The following is a 17,146-nucleotide window of genomic DNA, read 5'->3' on the forward strand; positions in this document are numbered from 1 at the left end:
AGCTGACTTCATTTATTTCTTTACATACTTACTTAAGTTACATAATAAGTATGTCAAAGGAGGTAATTAATTCGCTATTAGAATTTTCAATTTTTCTACACCAAATGCGGCAAGTCCAATCGTCATCGCAACTGCAGAGTGAGAAACAGAGTGCAGAGTGAGAAAGCAGAAGTAAGACCACAGAGACAGCATTTGAGTCACTAAATGTTACTGGCTCTATCACATTTCCACCTACGTCTTGCACAGCTTCAAAATATTTACCACGTGCCAACAATTTTTTCTTGTTCCGCAAAGTAGCGGGGATATCTTTCACAAGGGAACATACCGAGGTGTCCAACGAGTTAAGGGTCGACACCTATACCAGAATGACCACGATACATGACTTGTTAAACGAACTGAACGAATTTCCGTGTAAAATTAACTTTTCGTCAAGTTTTGACGATCCCGATCAGCAAGGAAATATCAGAACTACGCAAAAACTGCGTTGCATTTAGTTGCATTGCGGAAATTGCTATAAGCTGCTGAGATTTTGCGTAATTTATTAGCAACTGAATAATATGCTAAAAATATACTGAAAAATGACGAAGAAAATGTGCATCGTATTGCATATTTTAAAAACTGAGAGTAGCTTACGAATAAATCACGCAACTTCTATGCCTGCCACCGATAAAGTAATAAATCGGTGATATTGGGCACAAAAGTTGCGCAAATTATGTGCTAAAACTTTCAAAATTTTTTCGCTCATGGAAGACGAGAAAGTTGCATAGATTCTGCAAATATTTTGCGTAATTATTTCTTCGCAGCCATTGCTTTTTTAACTCGTGGTCGATCGTACAACGTTCCTCTACCCTGTTAAGAAGGGTAGAGCTCAGACATAAAATATGTATTACAAGTATTCAATCTTCGAATTAAAGCCAAACAGCAAAAATTATATTCCTGTTGACCTCGTGGCGTCCCTGTGGCTGGCTAAAGGAAAGAAGATTTGTTCCTGACCCCCTGTTCAAGTCGAAAATTACGAAATCTAATTAAAAGTGCTGCCGCCCCCCAAGATTCGTGGAAACAAGTTCCTTACTCGACAATTTTAGGAAGTTGTGGTAAAAATGCATTCTTATCAAATATCACTGATCGGAGCGAAAATTAAATTTTATTCCCATTTAGAAATATGTGGAGAAGCCATGAAGAAGCTCATCTTGACAGAAGAAACTTCAAATGTGGACACAGACTCCAATGCCAGGCCACCATCCAGCAATTCATCTTATTCAGTCGGCGGTTATCTTCCAGGGAACAACATTATTGTCCCGAGCACGTTATTATTTGAAAATTTAACTCACGTTAGCAGTAATGCAGTTTCGTTATTTATAGTTTTAATGAAATTTTTAAATAACCTAGACTTCAATTTGTTTGAAGATAATGATGGTGAAAAGTAGGCTACTGTGAGTAATGTTATTGGGACCTTTGATGACGATGCTACCTCAGGACTGACTGCTAACCTACACGAAAACAGTGAAATTTTAAATTAGCCAGAGGATTCTACAGATCAGGCCATTATCTTGGTACAACAACCACCATGAAAGTAATATCTTAGGTATTTATAAAGTTAGTCAATTGTTTGCAATAGAAGCGCAATTCGTCAGAAATGTTGGTTAATTAATTCTGGCAGAGACCAAATATGTGGTTTCCATGGTATAAATGTTCCTATGCAGTTCCTATTTAAATACAATTCCTATTTAATAAATCATTTAATGTGTTATATTCGTTTTAAAATAATCTTAATTTCTTCATACAAACTGCATAAAAGAAGCATGGAAAAGTTGCAAATAATTTGCGTGAAAATCACGGAAGAAATATCTACAGAAATGTTAGGCAAAATAACGCAATAATTCATAGTGATTTCTGCGTCAAAACTCCCGCAAATAATGCGCTGCACTGATAATCAATTATGCGCAACGATTACCAACAAATCTGCACAATTTCGGCGGCCATCGGTTGCAGCAGATTTGCTATATCACTTTTGCGCAAATTCAGTGATATTTGCGGATCGGGATATTTGTGACGAGCGCATGACCATCGGGTTGACGTCGGAAGAGGTCGGCCGCTGAACGATCAGAACACATTTTGTGTTCAGACATTTCAATTTTTTTTGGAATTCCAAAAAATTTGCACACCTCTAATTTTTTCAAAATTTCACATAATTTGATCAAAATTTCAATTTTTTTAAACCTCATATTTTTTTTCAAAATTTCAGAATTTTTTTCAAAATTTCAAATTTTTATAAAAATTTCATAATTTGTTCAAACTTTCATAATTAGCTTAAAATTTAAGAATTGTTTTGAAATTCGAAAAAATTGAAATGTCTGAAGACAACATGTGTTCGACCTGAACGTTCAGCGGCCGACCTCTCCTGATGGCAACCCGATGGTCATACTCTCGTCACAAATATTGTCAAAACTTGACGAAAAGTTAATTTTACACGAAAATTCGTTCAGTTCGTTTAATAAGTCATGTATCGTGGTTATTTTGGTACACGTTAGCTCGTTGGACACCTCGGTATGTTCCCTTGTCAGACTATTTCACATATTCAGATCAGTCAAGCCAAACTCATACAGTCGCCTCAATCCGTTTGCGAGATATGGAGAGAACAAAGTTTTATTCCTAACCCGGAAAAACACAACTCGAAATCGTGATTCGCAACCAGTTCGTACAACATTGCCAACCTTTTCTTATATATTTGCGAATCTTCCCCCACTACATGCCTCCGAATATTTTGAATGAATCTGTATCCTTAAAATAATGAGGAGATCTTTCAATTTGCATATCGTACATACTTTACTTTAACGACGGAAGAAATGATATAGATAATATTTCTAAACAATCAAAACTCAATTTTAATCCGGGAAAAGTCCATTTTTTAACGAATTCGGATATCCGAGCATCCACGGAACTAGAATTTTTAAGAAATATTTATTTACAAAAATATCTCCAATCCTGAATTAAATGTAATCCATGCATACGCTTATTTGCTTGCCATAAAACATCGCAGTCAAAAGATTTCCAACTGATCGATGCAGTTCGCATCAACTTCTATTCAAAAACTTACGTCGCAGCTTTTCAAAATAAGTTTCCGAATGGAAATGTATGCCCCAAGAGGAAATCTTTTCACTATAAGCTTGTAAATAAAAAAGAACAAGTGTACATACCGTTTCTTGAGGACCGCATCCCTAAAATATGAATAAATTTAATTAAGTTTATTATTATGAGCACGACTGTAATACGTATTATTATGTAGCGTCAGCTACTTATTGTGATCGTTTTGTCCGTCCGTCTGTCTGTCCGTCCGTAAGCAAGATATCTCCAGAACGAGTCAACATAATCAAACCCCGTTTTCGCCGTTGTGCTTCTAATTTTTAGTTCTCGGTCGAGTTCGAAAGTGGGGTCAATCGGACCACACCCCATTGCGCCAATGGGTGTGATCCAAAATTAAATGTAACTTTAATTTTCATGTGTGGTGTCATTTTAAAGGAAATTTCACCACGCATTCAAGGACGTTAATATTTGTGACCTCATGACCTTAAGGACGAGGTCAAAGGTCAAAAATACATAATTTTCATATGAGGTGTCATTTTCAAAGAAATTTGACTACGAATTCAAGGACGTTAATATTTTTTACCTCATGACCTTTAGGACTAGGTCAAAGGTAAAAAAATACATAATTGTTGGATATGGTGGAATTTTGAAGGAAATTTCGACATTTCTGACGCTACCTTTTTAAATATCGGTTTGTAAGAGTTTATTCACAATGTCACCCTTTTTCAAGCGGGGATTGTCTAGCGAGTTATACCAAAAACTTAAGCTAAAAATTAGAAATCACATGGTACTCATGTGTTCATTGAATATTGAAGAAAAATATGTATTAGCAGCAAAGTTCTATTTTAGAGCGAATTTTGTCACGTTTATTGCTCCACGGAGCGAAAACCCAGCGGAATGTCCATAAATTACGTAATGCAAGAGGGTCTTGGGCTCCAATGATATCGTGCCTATGTTAAACATGTTAAAGGGGGGGGAGGAGGTCCAGAAAATCGCGATTTTTGCGTTAAGTAATTTATGGACGGCCTCTAGGCGGTCGTGGGAACTTTGCCCGCCGATAGTTTGACTAAATAAGCCATTCAATGAAAAAAGTGCCTTGAGATTTATAACTTTTGGTTTGATTTTTTGATATAACTGGCCACACAATCCGGTGTAGCTTAAAGAAAGGTTGCATTGTTAGCGCAGATATCCTTACCGTGGCAGACGTGCCGTTTCCGCAGTCACCCCAATTATTTCCGGCTCGATAGTTCCACTGAATGATGCAGTGGTTGCATCTCACTCCGGAGGGAAGTTGGAGCTTTGATCGCATCAATCCTGTCGGCCCAGCGGGCAGCTTGGTCGTCCCGGACCCGGGACCACCGCCAGCAATTCGGAGCACGTTTTGGTTGAAACAGGCCTGAATATTCAGCTCGTATTAATTATGACGGAATTTGTAACTTATGAAATCCATGCGTTTTATAGCACTCATTTAAAAATATAACCATAACAAACCTGATTTTCTGTCTGGGGGTTGGTACAAAGGCGGAATTCCATTGCACCCAAGTGGCTCACGGTCAACTCGACTTCAATATCGATGATCTGCATAAAAACATAAATTTTAATTTTAAGTATACATACATATATCCAAATCCGACTACTGTTCATCCAGTATTAATAATCTCAATTCCTTGGAAATTTTTCTGAGAGGTTAGGTTATTTGGTTTTTGAAAAATAATATAAATATCTGCCAGGAAACCTTTCAGATTTTTTTCAAACTATTAACAACGGCTTAACAGGAGTTTAAGTACACTGTAAATAATCAGGCAATAAACATTACTGAAAAGCACAAGTATATACATGACTCTACCACAGTGGTAATGATAAGTTGTACCGTGTGGTAATGGCTTGGTAATAAAGTTTTACCATCATGGTAACAAATTTTTACTACCTGGTAAAATATTATTACCAAATTTGTTACCCACGAATCATTACCTGCGTGACTTTACCGGATTATTAAGAGTGTGTACAAAAAGTGTTAAAAATCCAAAAACCAAATCTGTAGAAAAACCTAAAATCTCTTTTACCTGGCCAGCCGAATAGTCTCCGGTGATGATGCCTTTGTAAAACGTGCCACCAATCTCGTTAGCTCGTGGAGATGGTGACGACGAAGGGTCGCCACAAACACCTGTCTCAAGACGACAATATTGGTTTAATACACTCACGCAAGCCTAATCTTATCCGTATCATCTAATCTTACCGCAGTTGCTTCCTGGATCGTTAGCCTGATGCAGTCCACCACAGTACAATTCGTTATCGCTGTAATTTGGGGGTGGATTTTGTCCAGCAAATTCGGGCACACGCCAAATTGAGGAACGGTTTGGAGGCTTAATTAATTTTTAAAAATCATTATAAAACCCACGTGGCTGGATTTGAAACGAAAAAATTCAAGAAAAAGTGACACATTTTGACACAAAATTGTATTATTATCACCTTCATGAACCTTCCGTGAGCGTCAACCTAAATAAATCAAATCTTTTCATGAAAAATAAAATCCTTTAAAAAACAACATTATTATTTTTTTACTTACAGCGATCAGGACGCCGCCACATAGGACGAGCGCGAAGACGAACAGGTGCTGCATTCTTAAAGAAAATACTCAACCGTGCTTTGAATATTACGGTTTTTGTATTAATTGTGACCCAACATTGGACACTATCCAGCCTTATATGTCCAGCTGAAGTGGAAAGTAGTAACGCTTGCAAATTCCAGAGAGGTGTGCACATTTTGTAATCAGAGTCCGGCTAAATATGTTCTTACAAACTCCGAAATATCTAAATACATACATATGTAAAGTCAGAGCTTTTTAATTAACGCAAAGAATAATTAATTAGTAATTAATAATTAGCGCTGACATCTTTAATCTAATTAATTATCAATTTTTAATTAGAGAGCTTCAACTAATTAATTATAATTACTAATTAATTACTTCTAAAAAAAGTAATTAATTACTTCTCGAAAAATAATTAATTAGTTAAAAAAAGAATTGTTTTCAACGCAAATTTACAAGCTACAATATAAAATTACGGACGGCAGAAATAATTACCGGCAACTCAAATTTATAATAATCGTTACATTTTAACATCGCCCATATTTCGGATACATTTATGTATCCTTTAATTGATGGAATGATTATAATCAGTCCATCAAGTAAAGTTCAACTGGAGCTGATGATGGTATTTGAGTATTGACATTGTTAGTTTGTTAAGATTTTCATATTAATTTTTGAGAATATCGTCTTCCATTATTGGCACTTATATACTTTACAGTATGCAGTTATTTATTGTAACAAAGTTGAAATTATTGCATGAAATTTAATTATGAGGGCTTGAAAATAAGTCATGTAGAATAGGAGAGTTGCCAGATTAAAAAACGCCACTTTACCTGGGAAAACGAAACAGCGCAAACCAGATAAATCTCAAAAATTAAGTAATTAATTAGTTAATTAATTAATTGGTTAAAATATCACGAAACTAATTAATTATAATTGACTCAGTTTAATTACTCTAGTAAGGTAATTAAAACTAATTTATAATTGTTAATTAGCTGAAAATTGGTAATTAATTAGCAAATTAATTGATTTCACTAATTAATTAAAAAGCTCTGTGTAAAGTTATTAAGCAAATAGTTGAATTATGTATGTATAAAAACATTTTTTTAATTATTTTTTAATTGCCTCAATTTTAATTTAGAAACATTGAACACCTCAAATTAACGTACTATCAACATTTTCACTCCGCACTGGTGTCACATTTCTACGGTGATCAGACAAAAGTAATTTTGTTGTCGTTCCCCACAGTCATACTTTAAGCACAGCCTTTGTGGAAAGTTCAATTTTATTAATTATTTATTTATTGTCAATTTCTGAGGTTTTTTAAAAGAATTTGTGTGTTTTTGGAAAAATCGCTGAAATACGTAGAAACATTTATATTCAGAAAAAATATTTTTGACAATATCGCCGAAATATTTTTTTAAGCAGGCTTCTATATAGCAATACCCCGGAATATGTGAAATATGTAGGGTTGCCGTTTTTATCCGACATTATCCTATCCGATCGGATAGGATAGGATGACGGATATCCGACACTTGTTATAACATGCATCCTATCCGAAGGTCGGATAGGATACATGTTATAACAAGTGTCGGATAATTTCGGATTATCCGATCGGATAGGATAGGATAGGATCGGCAGCCCTAAAAATATGTAAACATTTTTTGATCACGTGACCTAAATATGCCTCACCACGAGCAAGATAGTTTCAATTCAATCGGGTTATTCAATTCAATAACAAAAATTAAAATACTTACCTACATACATAACCGTGCCCTGCTTATATGAGATGGTAATTCGGTATAATAATCGATGATTAATTTGGCATGGTGCATTGACAACAAATACAATTAACGAGATAACTCAGGATAAGCCAGCTCAGGACATAATGGACAAGTTGATGATGACAGGAATTCCCATCCCTAAATGTGCCCATGCACTCTAAGAAATCCAGTGCTAAAATAATACCACGAGGTTTTCACGTATTTATTAAGTACAATACCAGAGTCGTATTGATACCGTCTAGTTGCAGCTTGGTATTACGTTAATATCAATCGGTTCAAATTTAATACAAATAAGTAACAACTTTAATACCGACAAACCAATTCTTGCAGCACTATGCCAGATTTCTAGCAGTGTGTGATTTGGCAAGTAGAACACATTCCTCACCTTTATTTTATTCGCATTTAAAATTTCTAAAAATACGAAATATGTAAAAATACATATGAGCAATGATATATTTTGCATATGTACTTATGCATATCACTTATGTAAATATGCATTTGCCAGGATAAATACCCATGCAATTATTTGCGGATGATGAGCTGTCAACCTGATACTGATGTAACGCAGTAATTAAGCACTCAATCAATGACCAAATGCATTTGACTGCATACCTCACTCGATTGGCAAATAGCTTTTTAGATAAGCTTAATTAACAAATCATCCAATCCATCAATCAGCACAAATAAATTCCATTCTTCGTTACAAACATATTTATGTAAAATATGTTTGTCACGATGTCACTTTATTGACAAAATATGATATTTTGTCAATAAAGTGACTCGTTCGATGAGGGTGTTGGGCAGATTCGGTTTGGTCATTGGCTTGCATCTTACATATTTACAATTGAGTTTCCCAGTTCTTCGATTTTAACTAAATTATGTATTGTCAAAAATTCATAAATTTAATTAATCAATACACAATTAGCAAAAAGCACTATCTCCTAATGGGCGCATTTGACAGAGAAATTTGCAAATGACGAGGTTGAAATGCCAAGGAAATTTGGTGCGTGTAAAATTTGTCAACTTTTTTCCCTCTAAAGATACAATGTGACCATTGGTAAATCGTTTTTCTTTTTGCACATTTCATATCAACCAAATTAGTGATCGATTGATATCAATTTGGTCAACATTTGATCGGAGACGTGGGGAGACATCAATTTAATGTTGCATACATACATACATTTAGCTACTATAATTTATCTAAATAATCAAATTGTTAAACTATTCACAAGATTGATATTCATTATCGGACTGAATTGGTGACTTTTTCAATCACATTTTTTTGTTTCTTTGAAACAAAAACTTGCAGGAAAAAATGAGTCATTTTTTCCTACAAGGTTACATACATATGTATCTCATTGTCTCAATTTCTTTACGCGATCTTGGGCGAACACATGCAAGAAAATGGATAAATTCTGCGACGTAGCTTACATAAATAGAGGTAAACTATTTATAGCCATTCGTATCGAAAGGTTATGCAAAAATCGTGGCACAAAGTAATTATGTAAATATTTATGTATGTATGTGGCCACACAGGAATCCAAAAAGTGCAATATATTTTTTGTGAGCTTGAAACTTCCATGCGACCTGTTTTTATACTTAATAGCCACAAGAACACATATTTACATACATAAATATGACGAATACAAAGCTATACATACACTCTAAGAAACCCGGTAACTAAGTAATTACCAGGCGGAGTGTCTATGTGACTCTACCGCATGGTAATTTATTTATTATTGAGTAGCAGACATTTTGTTACCAAACCGGTAATAACCCCGGTCGCGAAATTTGAAAATATTCCCAGTTAGTAACTAATTTTCTACCACTCAATAATAAATTAACTACCATGCGGTAGAGTCACTCCGCCTGGTAATAACTTAGTTATTTGATTTCTTAGAGTGTACCCGTACATGCTTGAAAAATTGTTTATTTCTTTCTTGAATAAACGCTACATAAATTGGTCCGAATTTTTCATTCAAGTTGATGCCACGGGCGCACAGAAAAACAAGTTCTTTTGAACAGTTCCTCCAAATGTTGTGTACGCAACGCCTAACTTTTCCTTCAAGTGTTCCATATACATATATTGGAAATAACTAGCATCCGTTCCTTAACCGTTATTAACCAAAACCAGGATATTTAATTTAATGACGTTTAATTTCACTAATTTATATAAAAACAAGCCATATTTCTGCATGCGAAAACTTGGCACAAAGTTTAATAAATTAACCGTGTAGAAAGAACGTAAACAAGTAGCGTCATAAATATAAAGTGTCACGGCATGAAAATTAACCTACCCTAGTCACAAAAGGACGGACGGACGGACATATCGACAAAACGGCAAGATAAAGCAGCCGACGCTACTTAACGAAGTATGTAAATATGCTGATGCACGACGCAGTAGACACCCTTGCCTGATTTTTTACATACCCTGATCAACACCTACCCTGCCCCACCGAACGAAGGAGGAAGGGACGGACAAAACGATAACATAAAGCAGCTTATCTTTACGACTTGTACTTATTTAGGCGCATGCACGACGCAGTAGATACCCTTGCCCGATTTTATTCTTCTATTAGAACGAAATTTCAATTTCAAGGATGTTAAGCTTAACCTCCTTTTTGAAGATTTTTAGCCAATTTTGTTGCCTAGAACTGGTCAATTTCGACCCCATTTTACCACCCAATTGGCAAGGTTTTATTCAAACTCCAATTTTACACACACATTTTATTACGAAGAAAACCATCCAACCAATTTTTAACCCTAGCCCGGCGAAGAGTCGAATTTGCAATGCATGTTCCGGCCATGTTACCACCTTGCCAACCAATTTTTCCGACTTCATTGATACCCTAAAATCTTCAACATTCACAAAAAACCCTAAATTTCGTATCTTTATCGATTTCCATCCCACCCAAAGAATTAATCCTGTCATCCCTCAAACCAAATCGAACCCAATGTTTTAGCCAAATTTCGAAACAATATTTTACAAAGTGTCCACATTTTAAGGGGACACACATGCGCTGAATTTGATCGTCACGAATTGAACATAATTTCAACATCCTACGATTTCTTACCAAATTCGGACAGGTTTAACTTGAATAATGAGTACATCACTCTCCTTCTCTTTAAGACAAAGGTGCGCAATTCTGGTAGTGCAATGGCGCGAGTCGTGAGCACTCTCTGTAGCGACATGACATCTGCATACCTTCCTAATTTCAAAGTATTTAGTACATACGAACACAGAATGTGTTTAATATTATACTTCGTCATTAGAACAAATGTAACAATTATAAAAATTGGCCAAAACAAAAGGTTTGGTTTTTTGAATTATGTGAAATTTGACGATATTTCTAGCAAAAAAGTTAATCCACATTCTATCAATATTTTCTCACAAGCCCAAAGATACGATGGTTTGTTTTACTCCACTTTTGTCAACAAATCTGAGCTCGTGTCAGACATTAAACTCGCGAAACCATTCGATATTTACGTTTGGATTGCATTTCTCTTGAGTGGAGTGCTATTGTCAGTTGTATTATGCATATTACTTGAAAATCCTTAGACCCAACTGAGTTCAATTTTGCTTTGGATTTTTGCCTTCGCCGTTGGGCAAACGGACGAAATACTTGAAAACCATGTAAGAAAAAGGGTTAAAATGGGCTCAGTCATTATTGCGATCTGGTCAGGAATGATGATAGTATTAACGCATTCTTATGCTGGATTATTCTACTCACTTTTGGTGTCGGATGTAAAAGTAAATTTACCCCATAATTTAGGAGAACTCCTTAATATTTCTTTTATTAAATTGTACACCTTTCATAACCCGGATGCTGAAATTTTTACCATTTCTGTTGATCATTTATTTCAAAAAGTTCCTCACTTGAAGGCAATTAGGAAACAAGTTAAGACAATCCACACCATCAGTGGTACTGGAATTTTTGGTAAAACAGTGCTTGCCCTTGCTTTTGAAGGGTTTGTTCGTAGTACAAAAATGTCTGGGAAATTTACCGTTTTTCAAAATTCCGATAATTTAAGATCATTCGCAAGATTGATGAAGGAAACGAGAAGATTTGTGGAAGTGAGGAATACTGATGGTCACCTCGTAGATTTGAGGTGGGCTTGGGTTTCGTCAAGGGATCGAGTTGGCCACGTGTTTGCTAAAGTTTTGGCGGGACTGCATGAATTTGGGATTTATTCGTATTGGATTAATCGATGGGAAATGCTGACTGATTCCACCGGAGTACACGATGTGAGGGAAGGTATCCTAAAACATAATGGTGCTCGGAAAGTAATACCAGTTAGAAAAGATATCGTCGTACTAATTCATAAAAGACCTAAGTGCAGGCGATGCTAAATTCAGAAAAGACCTAAGTGCAGTCGGTGTTTAATTCAGAAACGACCAAAGTGCAGTCGATGCTCAATTCAGAAAAGACCTAAGTGCACAGAAAAAAAGTAAAAAAAGACCTATATGCAAGTATGTATTTACATATGGCTAAATCTTGCCAAAATGATTTTTCATATATATCGCGCGATTTAGCCATAACATACTTGCACATAGATCTTTTTTTACTTTTTTTCTGTGCACTTAGGTCTTTTCTGAATTGAGAATCGACTGCACTTTGGTCGTTTCTGAATTAAACACCGACTGCACTTAGGTCTTTTCTGAATTTAGCATCGCCTGCACTTAGGTCTTTTATGAATTAGTACGACGATATACCGTTCGCAATGGGACATGTTCAAATGCATTTCGCCCTACTCGGGGTGGGATTAGGAGCTGCGTGCATTGTACAACTGAATGAAAATTTATGGCATTTAATTATGAAATTTAAAAATCTTATACATTTATTTAACTAAAGGACTACAAATCCATGTAGTGTCTACTAAATCGGTTTCTTGAGTTGATGTGGCCGGATCCGTTGCAAGCTTTATCTTAGTTTAGCTTTACAAAGTGTCATGGTTTTCAAACCAGTTTTGTAAACTGATATCCATTAACACTCGAATAAAGGTTGACTTGACTTACAATGCGATGGTTTGAAGTGTAACCCTCCGATTTGGCTTAAATTTTAAAATTAGGTGGTCCAAGCCAATACAACTAACGTTTGTTCAGGCAGTTTGTGCGATGCTGAGAGTTACTCAAAATATTTGAGGTCAAAGTTCAAAAAACGGGCGACTTTTTTCAGGCGGAGTGAGAAAACTCCACTTCCAGTCTCTTCCCCTCGCTTTGATTTGCAGGTGTCTCGCTCACGCATACGCCTTCATGCACAAGCACAGGCTTTGATGCAAAATAATAAAAAATAAAAATTATTAACTACAGCTTAAAAAGCAATTAATACGCATTCTACATAATTTAATTCATAATTAAATAAGTGCGATTTTTACTTATTTCTAGTACAAATTTACATAAAGTTAATTTATACATTCGCCAACGGCAAATAAACATGGAAAAACTTAATTTGCTTTCCATTTCGAACGCGTTGGTTATTCTAATATTCAATTAATTTATATTTTAAGTGCTCCTGTGTTTGTTCCAATGATTCGATATTGTTGGTACTCGAGCGGATTATGGGGTGATGACGAAAAGCCCGAGTTTAAAAATGTAAACGACGTTTTAGAGAAAAAAAATATTAGTTGCGACCTGAATTGTGGCAATCCCACATTCATCAAATTCAGCTGGTGCAGTTTATCGTATTGTTTTGTGGACTTTTATGAAAATAATCATATGGTCACATGTACAATGAATAATTAATATTTTTCTACAAAAAAAATTAAATTTAAAATTGTTGAAATGAATTATTTTTCGGAGTGAAAATCAAAGCGAAGGGAAGAGACTGGAAGTGGTGTTTTCTCACTCCGCCTGAAAAAAGTCGCCCGTTTTTTGAACTTTGACCTCAAATATTTTGAGTAACTCTCACCATCGCACAAACTGCCTGAACAAACGTTAGTTGTATTGGCTTGGACCACCTAATTTTAAAATTTAAGCCAAATCGGAGGGTTACACTTCACACCATCGCATTGTTAGTCTGGGTATAAAATACTGAATATAAATATTCATTTTTATTTAAAAAAGTGAATACACATTTTGATACAAATTTGGTTGAAATAGAATATTAACAATTAGCTTGACAAACATTTGCGACAGAATTTCCATCATAGTAGCATAGGTAATTCAGTTTTAATAGATAGTGTCGACAAGTACTGTTACTAAAGGGTGTTAATAAAGTCCGATCCCATGAATTTTTTGGAGCGCGGTTGTTACAAATTCAGCTGGAACTTTTGAACCAGTGAAGTTATTTATTTCAAATTTTTACCATGGGAGGAACAACTAAACGTGTAAGTCATGAGCATCTTAGAGTTAAGATACAAACATTGCATCAGCAGGGGTTTAAACCTGCAGAAATTGTGCAAAAATTGGGCTGCAGCCGCAGAACTGTTTGGAAATGGAAGAACAAAAATTTTGTCCACGACAAAAAGCGACCCGGGCGACCCAGAAAGGTGTCACCTACCACAAAGAGAATGATTAAAAACAGACTTTACAAGAAAACTGGTAGTTCATTACGTAATTGTGCAAGGGAGTTAAATGACTCAAAACGCTATAAAGAGAAGAAGAAGCAAATTAACTATGTGACCGTGCAAAAATTTGTGAAATCTACGAGGTGGGGTCACACAGCTTACAAACTAACCAAAAAACCTCTCATGTCACAAAAAAATATCGATGACCGTCTGAAATTTGGAGAACTCCTTCAGAAAAGTGGCCATTTGAGTGAAAAAAGACTTGGTGAAGAATTGCGCAGTCACATCCTTTGGACTGACGAATCTATTATTGAGCTATATCCAAAATTGAACCAACAAAATGTTCGTTACAGGACAGAAAACAAATCGGATGTACCATCAAGAGCAGTCCCAAAATTCGGGCTTAAAGTTATGGTAGCGGGTGGATTTTGTGCACGTGGCGTGACTCCTCTACATATCATACCAAAAGGCCAAACAGTCAATGCAAAGTATTATATGGAAAAAATATTACCTATCTATTTCGATAGCATGGGGAACAAGGAAATATTTCCGAATGAAAGAAAAATAGTTTTCATGCAGGATGGTGCTACAGCCCATACAGCAAAAGCGAGTTTGAGTCTCATCAAGACGCAAGTTTCAACGGTCTGGAGCAAGGGGGTGTGGCCCGGAAACAGCCCAGATTTGAATCCCCTGGAGAACCTGTGGTCCATACTTAAGGAAAATGTATACAAAGAACCACAACCCCGGACGAGGGAAGAGCTAGTAAAAAAAGTTCAAGATGTATGGAATTCGATTCCCACAGACACATTGGAAAAATTAGCACAGAGCCTTAAACAAAGAGTTGAGAGCATGGTTAAAGTAAATGGTAACAAGACCAAATACTAAGGTAAATATGTCGAACATTTTTTGTAAGTATCACGGGTAGTTTTTTTTATACTAGCCTTCACTTTTTTATAGGAAAAATGGGATCGGACTTTATTAACACCCTTTATATGAGAAATACATCTACCTAGTTATAAGTTCAGGCATAATTATACATTTAAGTTTATACTGTGATTAAATTCAGTATAAATTATCTCTTTGTAATTAAGTTGTTTGTCGATTTGAAATTCTACTTTCACTTTATTCAATAAATTAACTCGACTAGAATCATATTTTTCGGTTCAGTAGACTTACTTTTACTTGCTCTTACTTACTCTCTCTTGTTAGTGGGTTAATTCTTTAAAATGCAAATACACTTCCCAAATTTACTCCCGGTTTTCCCCTCTTCGGAAAAAAAATTACGAAAACTATGTATTTATTAAATTATTGCATCGATTAACACCAACCCGGTCGTTCCAATCGGAACGAGTTATTCTTTAATTTCTGGATTTTAAGAGAAAAATAAAAATGTCAGCATCTACTAAATTTCATTAGTTTTATCATTGCTACCATCTTACACACAGGTCGCCTAAATTTCCAGCCCACTTGCCTCAACATTTCATAGGTCACCAATTCCCGAACGAAAGCCACCAATGCGATACTTAATACAACTGCACAGAACCCTAATACCCCTTCGAGTGTAGACAACGAGACTTGTTTTCCTTCGTCAAAAAAAATTTATTTCTTAACTCCAAAAAATTTCTTTACAAACACTTTTCGATAAAGTTCCGTAGATGTTTGACCTTTGATATCTTTCATAAATTTTCTTGTGTAGTCTAAGTATTCCCACAATTTATATAAACCTGATTGAACTAAGTGACCAATACTTTTGGACAAGAAGGAATTCATAAAGCCGCGAGTTATGAATATTGGTTTGTGAATAAAAAATTTCGTAGGCTCTGTATGTCTGACGATGTACGAAACCCTCTTGGTCTCAACTCCTGCTAACATTTCGTCTAAATCGTATTCCGAATTTATAATTGCACTTGTATCCATGACTCGCTGAAAACTGTTACCCTGCAAATTTACATCCCACTCTTCTGAAATATTCACACCAACGATAAAATCTGATGTGGAACGTACGAAGTGTACCCTATCTTGAAGAAGGGTCTCCGTGCCAATTAACTTTGGCTTCAAACTGGTCTTAATTATAGGTTTAAGTAACGAGAACTTTAATAAACTTTTTGGGGTTGCACTTCCGTGGTAAATTCTGGTGGTAGTAATAATTTGAATCTTCGATGCGAGAACCGATTCAAAAGTTGACGGCAGCCTGGGTGGGGTAACGGCGACAAGTTTGGAATATAAGGAGCTTTGATAAAATACACTCCCAAGCAGAAAGAACGACAACACACATGTGACAACGAATAGTGACAAATGTGGTGTTAGTCGCAAAATACCAGGAGTTCCATGGCACTGTCCCGACAGAGAGGCCAAAATCCACTGCCATATTTGGGTGAAGTAGGCCATTGCCTTGCGATGCGTAACTGATACGCAGTCTTTTAACGCACCTAGTGTCAGAAGGATCGCGACAAGTGTGAAAGATACCCCTGATGCCGTCCACGTATACTGGTCGAGCGCCATGACCATAGCTATCAGCCCTTCAAAGTTAGGTTTACTATAAGATACACTTGCCATTTTAAATTGATACTTTTCTCCGGAATATTGCAGCCATGTATATTTTGCAGAGACCGGATATAAAAACCAACATTCAATTTCTGGCCCACCAACGATAGCAGTGTATTCGATTTCAAAACTGTAATCGTACTTGTACGGATGAAAAGGGATAGTATTTCGTTGTCCGTATACGGTGACATCGGTAAAGTTAAATTTGCTTCCTAGCACTAGCTGGGCGCATATTACATTCCACGAAAATTCTTTGCCTCCTCGTTTAATGGCGCTGCATGTCTCTTTTCCCGGATGAAACTTACGAGCTCCCCCTGTGCCTGCGCGTAAACCCTGCAAGTCAGCATTGTGCCTTTCCCAGGAGTAATCAAGTAGCTTAGGAAGATCAATTGCTGATGGTCTTAGTTCGAGCAAATGAGAGAATCTGCATGGCAGGCAGACTACATATATTTGCAAATAATTGTTACCATTCGACCTACTATGAACTACAAACAGTTTAGACGTTGATGCTGCTTTGGGAGAAATTCTGAACGTTTTGTTGTTTGTAATGCTTATAACGAGAAATATATAAGTTGGATCTTCCCCGCAATAATTTAAGCGTTCACGGAAATGATTGAAATCTTTTTTGCCTGCTTCTGGC

At 36.0% G+C, this 17,146-nt stretch overlaps 1 protein-coding gene across 1 annotated transcript; it reads right to left on the bottom strand.

Moving 5' to 3' along the window:
• Window positions 1-2,801: 2,801 nt before the first annotated feature.
• Window positions 2,802-5,806, bottom strand: LOC110859526. The gene is made up of 8 exons (XM_022108488.2): window positions 5,651-5,806; window positions 5,554-5,580; window positions 5,321-5,447; window positions 5,148-5,248; window positions 4,576-4,662; window positions 4,280-4,480; window positions 3,198-3,218; window positions 2,802-2,941 (listed from the first exon to the last, which is right to left on the bottom strand). The coding sequence occupies exons 1-8, from the start codon at window positions 5,702-5,704 to the stop codon at window positions 2,909-2,911; spliced, it is 651 nt and encodes a 216-aa protein (XP_021964180.1). The 5' UTR covers window positions 5,705-5,806; the 3' UTR covers window positions 2,802-2,908.
• Window positions 5,807-17,146: the final 11,340 nt, after the last annotated feature.

This window comes from Folsomia candida, unplaced genomic scaffold, assembly GCF_002217175.1.
Source record: "Folsomia candida strain VU population unplaced genomic scaffold, ASM221717v1 Fcan01_Sc026, whole genome shotgun sequence".
Classification (NCBI taxonomy): Eukaryota; Metazoa; Arthropoda; class Collembola; order Entomobryomorpha; family Isotomidae; genus Folsomia; species Folsomia candida.

Coding starts and splice junctions, on each gene's coding strand:
- LOC110859526 (XM_022108488.2), bottom strand. CDS start 5,704: ATGCAGCACCTGTTCGTCTTCGCGCTCGTCCTATGTGGCGGCGTCCTG. Junction 3,219..4,279: donor GAAACGGCACGTCTGCCACG/GTAAGGATATCT, acceptor TTCATATTTTAG/GGATGCGGTCCTCAAGAAAC. Junction 2,942..3,197: donor GATGCGGTCCTCAAGAAACG/GTATGTACACTT, acceptor TAAAAATTCTAG/TTCCGTGGATGCTCGGATAT.